Genomic DNA, 12,054 nt, shown 5'->3' on the forward strand with positions numbered 1-12,054 from the left:
TTCCCTCCCTCCTCCACCATGGAATCTATAAATCACTTCTGGCAGGTAGCTGGGAAGCAGCGGCTAATGATAGTTCTGCTCTGGAGGAAAGGAAGTCACCTTTTAACCCTGCCTGCTGTTGTTTGTCTTACAATAAGACTGGAGAACAGATAAAAACAACATGCCAACTGTCACAGAAGATCTGATCACAACTGCAGCAGGAAACCTTATGCCAGACCCACAACACGTTCAGACTGAGGATGTCTGTCCCTCAGTCCGAGTGTTTTGATGGGATGCCTTTAACCCTACACTCATTCAAATGCTCCGTACATTAAATCAGGGAAGAATCAGCCAATTTTCTGAATGGAAAAATCAAGAATATTGCATGCCTGTTTCAGTCCACTAGAGATGATCCCATCAACACTTCGACTTATGAAAAATTAAGGGAGGGGGGAGAGAGGGAAATAGAGAAGCATCATGCAGTTTAAGTCATGAGAGCTAAGGCTTAATAACAGACCAAATTCCAAAGGAAAAACTGTGCCAAAAGTACAACACACAGTACGAATTAAATTTAATAGGAAATGGTGAGATGCTGATAGCCTGAACAGCTTTGTGAGTAGGTCTAGGCCAACATATGAATGGAACCCTTTTGTTCCTTCAATGATAAATAGATTATAAACATAATAAAAAGGTGAGTGTGTCTGAATGTCTTAAAAGCTACTCTTCAAATAATGTCCGGTAAATAAATCATATGAAGTACTGAAACAGAATCAATTCAAATAATCACCAAGGATCTATCTAGCCAGTTTACTTTTCAGTTTGTGAAACTTGAGAAGGTGGACAAAATTCCTGGAATGATAAGGTCTACCATGCCTGTTTTAACTTATTAAATCTTCTAGGACAGAGCTGAGCGATTGGGTCAAGGAGATGATAAATGCTTTCCTGAAAGACAGCAAGGTCCTGATTCATCTTGAAGCTCCTAGCAGTAAACCTTCTAAAGACACCAGCCTTTTGCTAAAGCATACTTTAGAAAAACAAAAACAAAAAACAGATGTGGGGAATAAGCTCTGAGCATATGGTTCAGAGTGTCATGGTCTGATTGAGATAGATTGTTTAGATCTGCTCTAGCAGAACTTCTGGAAGAGATCATTTGGAGATTACAGTTGGAACGCCATTAATATGTCCTTCTCTTCCTTCTTTTTCTTACCTGGGAAGAAATGAAATTTCTAAACTAGTGCCACAAAACTTTCTGAAATGGATACAAGAACCTAAGCATTAAGTAAGATCCTAGATTTTTCTATTTACTTACTAAGGTTGGAGATTGTTGGTCTTAGAAGATTCATTAACCTGTGAGATGAAGCTGCATTCCCACTTGAAGCAAAAAAGAGGAGTGAATCAATAGAGCTATTCCCACTTAGGGGTGCCTGTGGTAGTGCAGCATTTATCACCTCCATCCAATTTGTTAACTGTTCTCTTTTCCTAGGGAAATTAATTGTGAGAACTTTAGAATGGCTGCTCAGGATAAATTTATCAACTGAATGGCATTTTTAAAGCCAGAGACTAAATTGACAGCTTTCATTTTGTTATCTTTACTTTTTTTACTGATAGAATTATGCCATAATATCTATTTTGTAATTTGTCTTATATTTTTGTTACAGAAAAGCAAAAGAAATGTTTAAAATAAAGACATCAATAATGAATATTCTCACATGTAAATTTGCATGTAACCATTTAGCCAAAGTTGGCTGACCTCAAAATAGCTAAGTAGTATTCAGCCTGATAAGTGCTTGGATGGGACACCACCAGGATATCTATGCCTGGGAAATCAAAGCAGTATTCTAGAAGAGTACCAACCTAACCATTGAAATATTCTTTTCAAGAAAACAAAATGGAGGTGATCTTTGTGTTGTCATCAAGAGCTCCGTTTCGCTTAAGGAAGAGTTTACTTTCACTTTTACAACAACCTTCTGTTTGTGCATATGGCAATCAGTCCCCTAAGCTCTACTTTCTCATGAAAGACAAAAACCATTCACTGGCCACAAACATGAATTTGATATGGAGGGTACTTACAGTAAAGACATCGTCATCCCCAACTTCAGTTTCATTGTGGATCGTGGAAGATGATGTTGTAGAACCTGCAAAGACATTTTAAAATGTGTGTTGCTCATTTAGATTAAATATTATATTCCAGCCCATCCTATTTATAAAAATTAAGCAGAGGGTAAATATTTGTTCTGGATACAGCCATCCCTCTCATAAGCCACCTGCTAAGCCCACATTTCTAAAGTCAACCAAGCCAGAGTGTTGTGCTGGAATGAAGTAGAGCACCTGGTCTCATGCTTAAAAACCAGGTCAATGTTCTTTTAGAGCAAAGACATTTTATTGCATTTTCACGAAAGCAATTCTATATGGTATTTATATATTTTGGGTGAATTCCTGATCAAGTGTTTTAGAATGGTACAAAAAAATAGGTGAATTAGGACTTCGACTTCCTCTTGCCACTCTCCAACTGTATAAAGCCCAAGGTACGAATCAGTTGGCAAAATAATAATGAATAATTACAATTTAACATCAATCTTAAAAAAGTATATTCAAGATAACAGCAAATATGGAATAAAAAGAAAGATCCACAGTATGAGAAATACATGACACTTGGTCACTCTGGATTAACCTTACAGTTCCTTCTAACAAAACAGTTCCTAGATAGTACAGAGGACTGAATGATGGGCTGAATGATGGGATCACATTCTCTGAAAGCCAATACAGAAGGTTAAGACTCTGATTTAAGTAACGTAGCAGGGCTTCTGTGAAAGACATGCAACATTCTGTCTTCAAAGTTAGCACCAAAATCAAAACAAAAAAATGGGAAAGGGGTGGGGGGGTGGAGAATAGAGAAGACAGCCATTTTGCTACACACATTAAAGTGGTAGGATTTTGTATAGTACCTTCTGTGAGATCTTCAATGGCTTTTCTCACCCCTCTGTCAAATGCTCGTGCATCAGCAGGGCTTAGAAAAGTGAGTCCAAATTTTCGGTTGTCAACTTTCCAGTGGTGAAATGTAGGATTTGCCTTAGTGTAGATCAAGTCTTTTTTCACATAGCATTCCAGCACCACCTGGGGTGAAAATGCAAAGATGTGCAATGATGATATTTACAGGCAAAGGACACAAGTTTATTAGCATAATTTACTACTTCCTCTTGCAGGCATGAAAAAAAAATCTGCTTGCTTTGCAGTTGTTTGGTATGACTTTTCTTTCAACACAAGAAATCAGGAAAATTAAATGACACGACAACATGCTTGAAACATTTCCTGCTTGGCTAATACAGGAACAAAAAAATTTATATTACACACAATATTTCATATCTCTGCAAAGCCAAGTTTAACTTCCTTAGGAACTTATTCTTCACATATGTGTGTATATAAATGCTGTACCATTTCAGCATTCATGACTTTACTCCTTTTCATGCAAAATGAAATCCAATCTATATTGCTATATAGTTAGTAGCATGGAGTCATTGCTGCTCTTCGTTACCCATTTTATAATGAAAACTGCTTAATCTCACAACACATGGTCAAACTCAACCACAGTTTCAACTGGGAAATTATCTTAGACCAAGCCAAATCCCAAAATGCTAGGGAATTCCTGGAAGTCTGGCATTCAGACAAATAGACATGTAGAGATAAATCACATTTAGTACAGTACAAAAGAGAGAATAAAAAAGCTAAAAAAGGAACAAAAAATTAGAACACATCCTCTTCAGCAGTTTATACCCAGATAAGCAGGGATTAACACAACACAAACAATCAAGCAGAAAACAATACCCTAATCAAGGGACTACCAAGGAGAAAACTATATTCCTACCAACACTGGCAGTACAACCTACTGAGAGCAAGCCCCACACTCACTAGGACTCATGATGTTGTCTCTGCAAGCAAACAACTAAGCTCAGAGAATACCAAGGATTCCAACCCTGAGTTACAAATATTCTTTTCTTTTGGGCAATTAGTACCACACTGACCACTCACATATCATAATCAACCATGTAATCATTATGCTTTTTCTCTTCCTGTAACAGCTTTGTCTAATTTAGTATCCTCTGGACATATTGGACTACAGTTATCATAATACATTGGTAGAAGGCCAACTGGCATGCTAATTAGAAGATACTAGAGTTTAATTTATTATAGTGCTTTGACCTTAAGCACATCTCCAAACCAGTATCACTGAATCAGTAAAGCCCAGCTCATTAAAAACATCTGTATCACCAAACCATAATAACAGATTCATCATCTCATTCATATTTATTTTAACAGTACCTCCATTTATCAGTGGTTTATCCACTCACTGTAGAACAGCCACATTTTTAACAATTTCCAAAAATGTTATGGTTTTGGGGGTTGTGGGAACTACCCACCAACAATTTTGCTATTTTCTCTTTTCAACAGGAAACAGCTAACATCTATGTTTTGCGATACTGGTTAAGACATGGATAGTGAGATCTGAATTATAACTAATACTGAACATAACAACCTTATAAGTTATTTTAAGTTATTCATTTATGATTGAGTTGTAAATTAAGTTATTCATTATAAAGGTTTAAATGTTTCTTCTGTCCAGCCAAGGGAGCATGGCATTGCCTGAGAGATGTTCCCATCATGTGGCCAGCATGAAAATATGAAACACAGTGACTTTTCCCACCAAAGCAGTACCTATTTACCAGCTTGCATTTGCATGCTTCTGAACTGTTAGGTTGCCAGAAGCTGGAGCGAGTAACGGGAGCTCACCCCAATATGCAGCACTTGGGTCTCAAACCTGGGCTTTCAGCTTTCCAGCTGACAAGTTCAGGGTTTTAATTGCTGAGTCATCACTTCTTACTCATTATGATTGCCACCAATCATAATGGCCAAATGCAATTCAGAACTCCCTGGAGAAATGGCAAGCAATTTGGTTAACATGCATCTTTCTTTCGGTTGACAGGATATGCATATATATACTCGCCCACGATGCAAAAAATCCTGGCCATATTTTCAGTGACAAACCTGAAGAATTTGGGGTGCAGAACAAAGGCAAAAGCATACTCAGAGTCACCTAGAACCTCAAGCAGGCCCCACATTTGATGGGACCACTCCAATTGTGAGGCCACCTAGAAAGCTAGCTTGATTTGAGGAAGCAAAACTTGCTTTAAAAGAAGTGGAAGAGGCAGAAAGATTTAATGAGGAGGGTAAAGCCAGAAGCAACCCAAGTAGGAATGAAAATGTTCAGTAGCCACAGAAAATGAAAGGATGGAATGGTTTTCTTCATGAATGTGACTGTCTGCTAAACAGCATTAACTTACCTTATCTAAAGTATCTAAAATATATAAACTGCTTCTAGTTCATACTCTGCTTTTACCAACAATAATTCAACCCACAACTAACTTGTTTTTTGTTCTTTGTCAATTCTTCTTGCCTTAGAAATATTGTCTCCCCTTTCTTGTATTTCCTGGCTAGCATCACATTTGACTACAATTGGAATGGAATATTGCTGAGAAAGGCACAATTGGCTGGGACTCTGAAGACTTCACATTGTAACGTTTTATTGCAGGCCTCATTTGTTATGTCCAAGACCTAAAGGTGCAACAAAACATGTATCTATTATCTCTTTAGCTTGTTACCCCATCTTTGGATTAGACTAGAATAAACTTGTGGACAGGGGCACCTTCTGATTAAAAGTGGGCAAGAAGAGAATTCCAAAAATTTGTCCCACAAAGAAGCAGGGAGCTATGGCCAGAGCAACTCACAGTCACGGCAAAGAGCTAAGTTTAAATCATCACAGCATTTTTGATCTTCCAGACTCTTATCTCAAATGAAATGGTATGAATAATTCAGTCCAGAAGTGGGTTCTACCAGTTCGCACCTATTTGGTAGAACCGGTTCGTCAAATCTACCGAACTGGTTAGAAGAGGTTCCACCAGTGGACCCCAGAAAGCAGGCCACACCTACAGAAGAGGTTCCAAAATTTTTTGAAACCCATCACTGGTCCTTGGATATTATTATTCTATACTATCATGCTCATATTTATAAAACTCAGTGCCTCTGTGAAAGGTAAGGATGACTACTGCGTTTGTGGTGCAATCAGAACATTTCGTGTGTTGAAGTTGTTTTAACGCAAACCAAAGATGCCTTTTAAAAAACAAGTTTATATCATATTCTTATGCATGCCAGTGCTGTGTGTGAGGTAAATTAAGGTGGTTCTGACAAGTGTCGTCGGCATCTTCATATCCGGTCACATGGGCGGCAAGCCACTCCCATCCAGTCACATGGGCAGCAAGCCACTCCTACAAAGGAGGCCACACCCACAGAGTAGGTTCGAACAACTTTTGAAACCCACCACTGATTCAGTCCCATTTCAAAAGCTTGAGTTACCTCATATAATGTGGCTGGCTTTGCTAGTTGTTTAAAAGACATATTTCTAATCTGTTTAATAAATTATGGAGAAAAAAATGTGTTGTTTCCCATTCTCATTCTCTTTAAATGTTTAAGGAGTTTAAACATGAATATGCACCTTACTCTTTGTGAAAATAATAGATAACATCCATTTACAATAAGAGAAGCTTTGTAGATGTATCACACAGGAGTTTAGGAAGTGTTAAGGAAGTTTGGGGGTGGGGGCATTTGGGAAGAAAAGGGGCCAAAGACAATAAATACCAAATCAATTTAATTTACCAGTTTGTCTTTTTGCCTTTCTCCATGGATGAGAAATCCATTCCTTCCATTGGCCTCTGTGCACTGGATCTTGCAGACACCAACCCTACTAAGGCCACCTCCTTCTTGGGGCAGCCATCCTCCACTGGAGTCATCTCGGGTCATAACCACAGCTTTGACTCGCACAATATAGCTGTCACTGCAACAGACAAAAAACAGGAGGCGAATAAATCACAGAGTACATTTCACAGATTTCAGCATCTAATTATCTAAAGCTGCAGGAAAAAAATCAGTAGTCTTCTGGGGTTGTAGACCTCAATTAAAAATGTGATTTGCCATCACAGTTAAAAAGTGATACCACAGAAAGATTCCAGGTGTCATTCATGCCCAATCCAGCCGAAGACCTAAAACTGCCTCGAAGAAAATCTTCATACATTGAGAAGGTAGATCTCACTCTGCACGCGAGTAACCTACATTCGGCACCAAATTTAATTCCACACACTAAGTGACACAGATGATTTTTTGAAACAGGGATGCGGGGGAAGATGAATAGCTAACGGATCTATGGAGTGAGATCAATGTTTATGTTTCATTGTGAAACCAAAAGATTCAATCTGGCTTTATGGGCCCTTGCCGATAAAAGCTGACATCAGAACAAATGCATTAGACAAAGCTGCTGTGTGACTCCGGCAGCATGGAGCTATTGGTACTTGAAACAGGAAGGTCAGAGTTGCAATAATATGGTTATTGGAGATGAGAGAGAGGAATGGTAGGATAGAAGGGCAAGTTGAAGGGTAAGGTGTCCAAGTACAATAAAACAGCATTAGTCAGCATTCCATCCTTCCGAGGTCGGTAAAACAAGGAGCAAAATTGTTGGTGACAACATGCTGACTCTGTAAACTGCTTAGAGAGGGCTGTGAAGCACTGTAAAGCGGTATATAAGTCTAAGTGCTATTGCTATTACTCTAGAAACCCTAGGACTGAGAAAAGAGAAGGATTCTTTAATTTTGCTTTTATTTCCTCCTGTTTTGCCAGGTTCTGAATCCCACCCAACTTATCACAATCTGACCCAGAGGAATCTTTTGTTACACTACAAACATTCCAGCAGGAATGAAGTGCTGGCTATTGTTCATTCTCCTTTCTTAAAAGATCAAATCATGTAGCTTGCCTAAGGAAGCGCCATCTCCCTTTCTCTTGCTCTTTTTCCGGTTATTTTATATAATAGAACTTAAACTATTTTCCTTACAGAAAGAAAACATCCAACAGGATACTCACATAAACTCATTATCAAATCCTTAATGAAAGAATGCATTAGAATAAAAGCAACTGAATTTCACAGACGCAACTTTCAAGCTGCTTGGGAGTCCGTTTTCCCAGGCAGAGTACTCAGGCCACCATAGGCACCCCGACACGAGTGACATTGAACTGGCCATGCCCTCCTCGGCCCCCTGAAGTCAAACAATGCAGCCCTCAATGAAATGCAGCCCTCAATGAAATTGAGTTTGACACCCCTGATATAAAACATCATTTTCTAAATATTTGAAAATTTAGAGTACCTAAATATTCTAGGTAAACCATTATTGACTGTGAAACTAATCTGTTTAGAGATTCAAAACAATTATGCTTCCTTGCTGACATGATGAGCATTAGCATTATTAATAGTACTTATATAGCACTGCTCAATTGCTTAAAAGTATTTCTCATACTTTACCCTTATGATAGTCATGTACAATAATCAGCAGCATTCACAGGATATTGCAGCTATGGGGCTTTGAGAATGTGCTAGCCTAAAATTTTAGGCACAGGTACATTGTTCAGTTTATGACAGGTCAGACTCCACTCAGACTTGCAGAGATTTCCATGCACTCTTTCTTTAAAATAAGCCCACCTAGTTCAATAGGTTTTCTCTTTCTTTAGTATATTCTTTTCTTTCTTTTTCCTTGTACTTTTCCCTCCTCTTGTTTCTTTTCTTTCTTTCTTTAAATTTAGCTTGTATTATTAATATGGCCTAAGGGATGCGATGGCTCAGTGGCTAAGACGCAGAGCTTGTCAATCAGAAAGGTTAGCAGTTTGAATCCCTAGCGCCGCGTAACACAGAGAGCTCCCGTTACTTGTCCCAGCTTCTGCCAACCTAGCAGTTCGAAAGCATGTAAAAAAATGCAAGTAGAAAAATAGGGACCACTTTGGTGGGAAGGTAACAGCGTTCCATGTGCCTTTAGCATTTAGGCATGCCAGCCACATGACCACGGAGATGTCTTCGGACAGCGCTGGCTCTTCGGCTTTGAAATGGAGATGAGTATCGCCCCCTAGAATCGGGAACGACTCGCACATATGTGCAAGGGGAACCTTTACCTTTATTAATATGGCTGTCAGACAAAAGGCCCTATTTATTTCAAAGGGGTGGTAGTGGTGAAAAATTATTAATTTCAAAAAGTTTTATGCTGTTTCAATCCTTCCAAGTGACTGAAAGGAAATGGCCTCTCATGTCTCTCTCTTCCTGGCCCTCCACCAGCGTGAGTTCATTACAGCACCCAGTACCTGACACCCAACGGTGTGCTTCCTCCCTCCATGGTTTTGTGGCAACGCCAACTCTTGGACATTGACAACAACACAATGAATGTGATAATATTCAACGCCATCTTCAAAACCATAGGTTGTAACTTCTCAACCTAATATAGATCCATCCATCCTCAACAGATGTGGATGTCTTAAAGAGCAAATGGAAAAAGATATCTGGTGAGCTGCAACTTGCAAGAAGTTGATATAATGGGAGAGATAATAGTAAGATAAGGAGAATCATATCTTCTCCATCTCCACTGAAGAGACCCATTCATAGTAATGGTAGCATCCTGACCTGATCTACAGATTGGAATGAAGATAAAGGAAGAAAGATCCATGATCAGATGTACCATGGTTTATTATTATGGCTAAACAATTGCAGTTGCTTATAACTTAATATCTTCTAGGCATGATGCCCCCTCCCCATCTTAGCTGGTATGAATGTTGCCAGTTAGTTGGAAACTTATGAGAGGCAGAGCAGGTGTGCAGTTTTTATAGTTATGACTTTTGTATTTCTTAAGAATAATTATAATATTCTCTAGGAGACAATCAAAGGTTTGTAATTTCTTCAGAAAATCACAAATAGCCTGATATACTATTAGCATGAAATAGCACTGAGGATATCTAAAGCAATCTATTTATTGAATTGTGCATTTTGAAAACCTCAAAGAATATTCCTATTCAAGACTCTAGGGCACCATTTTATGCACATCCTATGTATTTGTAAAAAAAAATCCTTTGTCATATTACATTATCTTTTTTTTTAAGAACTTCATAGTTAGGACCCTAGACATAATAATTAAATGATACTGGTAAAGTTGCATTACTTATGAAAACCTGAGAATCAGCTGCTCTTCCCTTTGTTAAGCAGACCTTGTGACTGGATTATCAAATTTATGTCAAAATAAGGGCAACCCATTCAGTATAGTTGAAATCTTGACAAGTGAAGCTGCTTTCTGATTTTGTCAGCTTGAATGCAACAAATGCAATTGTATAATAAAAGCACAGACCAATTATAAATATTAAAAATGCCTAATATTCTAATTAAAGAAATATTAATATACGTAAGGATGTGATAAGGGAAAAATCTGCAATGAAGCCAAAGGCAGATCTATCACTTTTAACTGAGGAGAAGTGAGAGTTGTATAATGGGTTGCAAGAACAACCTTTAGATACAGAAGAAAGAACTGCAGCCTAGATAATGATCCGATAAGAGGAAATTGAGTCCATAGCAGGAATGGGGTGGATAAAGCATTTAAGGGAGAATTGATTCTCTCTTGTTCTCTGGTCAGAGAGTGGGGGAGTGCTTTCTGGCTTGCAATTACCATAATCCTTAGAATAAAGGTAATATTAGTATTCTTGGTTTTGGTTTCTGCAGCATCTTGAAGGGCTCACAAGCTGGAACTCTTGGATCTCCAAAAACTGGGAAAGCAACGAGCAATTGAAATGATCTGTGAGAAAGGTGGACAAATCCTCCTCCAATAATATATCAGAATTCAGGGATATTGTCCGTTTAGAGGAGGGGTGTCAGACTCAAGGCCTGCCAGCCAGATCCGGCCCACAGGGTGTTAAATCTGGCCTGTGAGGCACCTTGGAAACAGCAAAGGACCAACCCCCTCTTCAGAAAACAGAGCTCTGTTTTTGCTGGCAGAGGGTTGCAAGAAGCCGTCAAGAGGGTTGCAAGAAGCCATCTCAGCCAAAAACGGAGCTCAGGAGCACATTTTCATTGGCAGAGCATCCGGGCCTCCACAGGCACCCTCGACACAAGTTACATCGAGTTGCCTACGCCCACCATGGCCACCTGAGGTCAAACACAAACCCTCAATGAAATTGAGTTTGACACCCCTGGTTTAGAGATAAGGGAAAGTGCGCTGGCTATGCAATCTACAATCAGCAAATGTAATGATGACTATCAAAACAGATGCTTGGAAAGGGAGACTAAATGGATCTTCAGACTACCTGTAGTTTCTGTGAGAACATGTAACTAACTTCAATGAAGTGATTATTTAATGGGCTTTCTGATACCTCTGTGGAAGTTTCCTGCACTTCTAAGGCAAACATCATTTTGAGGCCTTAGGCCAGTGATGGCTAACCTTTTCCCCATCGCATGCCAAAAGTGGGGGGAGCACAGGGGGTTCATGCGCAGGCATGCTCACACCCATAATGCTATGCATGTGACCCTCTGTGCACATGCACGCGCAACCCCCTGCTTTTGGCGTGTGATGGACCCATTTTTCACCCTCTCAGGCTCCAGAGGTTTTCTAGGAGCCTGGGGCGGGAGAAAACAGCTCCCCCCTGGTGGAGGTCCTCCGTAGGCTTCCCTGAAGCCTCTGGAGCATGAAAAACAGCCCCAGGGGCAAACTGGAAGTTTGGGAACTGACTTCTGGTTTGCCCATAGGGCTGTTTTTCGCCCTCCGGAGGCTTCAGGAGGCTTCACTGAAGCCTACGGAGGGCGAAAAATAGCCCAACATGCAAACCAGTAGTCCATTTCTGAACTTCAGCGAAGCCTCCGGAGGGCAAAAAATGGCCTTAAAAGAAGGCTGAAGTCAGCTGGTCAGCACGTACATGCATGCTGGAGCTGACAGGGCAACGCCTCATGTGCCATAACAAATGGCTCCGCATGCCACCTGTGGCACGCTTGCCATAGGTTTGCCATCATGGCCTTAGGCCATAGCACTCAGGAGGGGGGGAATAGATGGGTAACCTAGATATTGGGGTGTTCTCCTTCCAATGTCTTTATGAAAATTGTAGTACCAAGTCAGGTCCTTAGAATTCTATGCTAAACATTAAGGTTCAACAAAAACAGAAATAGTAAACTGCCAATACATTTAT

General features: G+C 39.7%; 1 protein-coding gene across 1 annotated transcript in view; it reads right to left on the minus strand.

The window, feature by feature from the left end:
* SPRED2 (sprouty related EVH1 domain containing 2) overlaps window positions 1-12,054 on the minus strand; it is a 96,682-nt gene that overhangs the window by 19,934 nt on the left and 64,694 nt on the right. The window contains exons 2-4 of the mRNA XM_087716822.1: window positions 6,685-6,862; window positions 2,925-3,093; window positions 2,050-2,114 (exon numbers count right to left, since the gene is read on the minus strand). Coding sequence (XP_087572948.1) covers window positions 2,050-2,114; window positions 2,925-3,093; window positions 6,685-6,862 — 412 coding nt within the window. The remainder of the gene's footprint in view (window positions 1-2,049; window positions 2,115-2,924; window positions 3,094-6,684; window positions 6,863-12,054) is intronic.

Source organism: Thamnophis sirtalis, unplaced genomic scaffold (genome assembly GCF_051295495.1).
Source record: "Thamnophis sirtalis isolate CommonGarterSnake01/CBP01778 unplaced genomic scaffold, rThaSir2_p1.2 scaffold_5, whole genome shotgun sequence".
Classification (NCBI taxonomy): domain Eukaryota; kingdom Metazoa; phylum Chordata; class Lepidosauria; order Squamata; family Natricidae; genus Thamnophis; species Thamnophis sirtalis.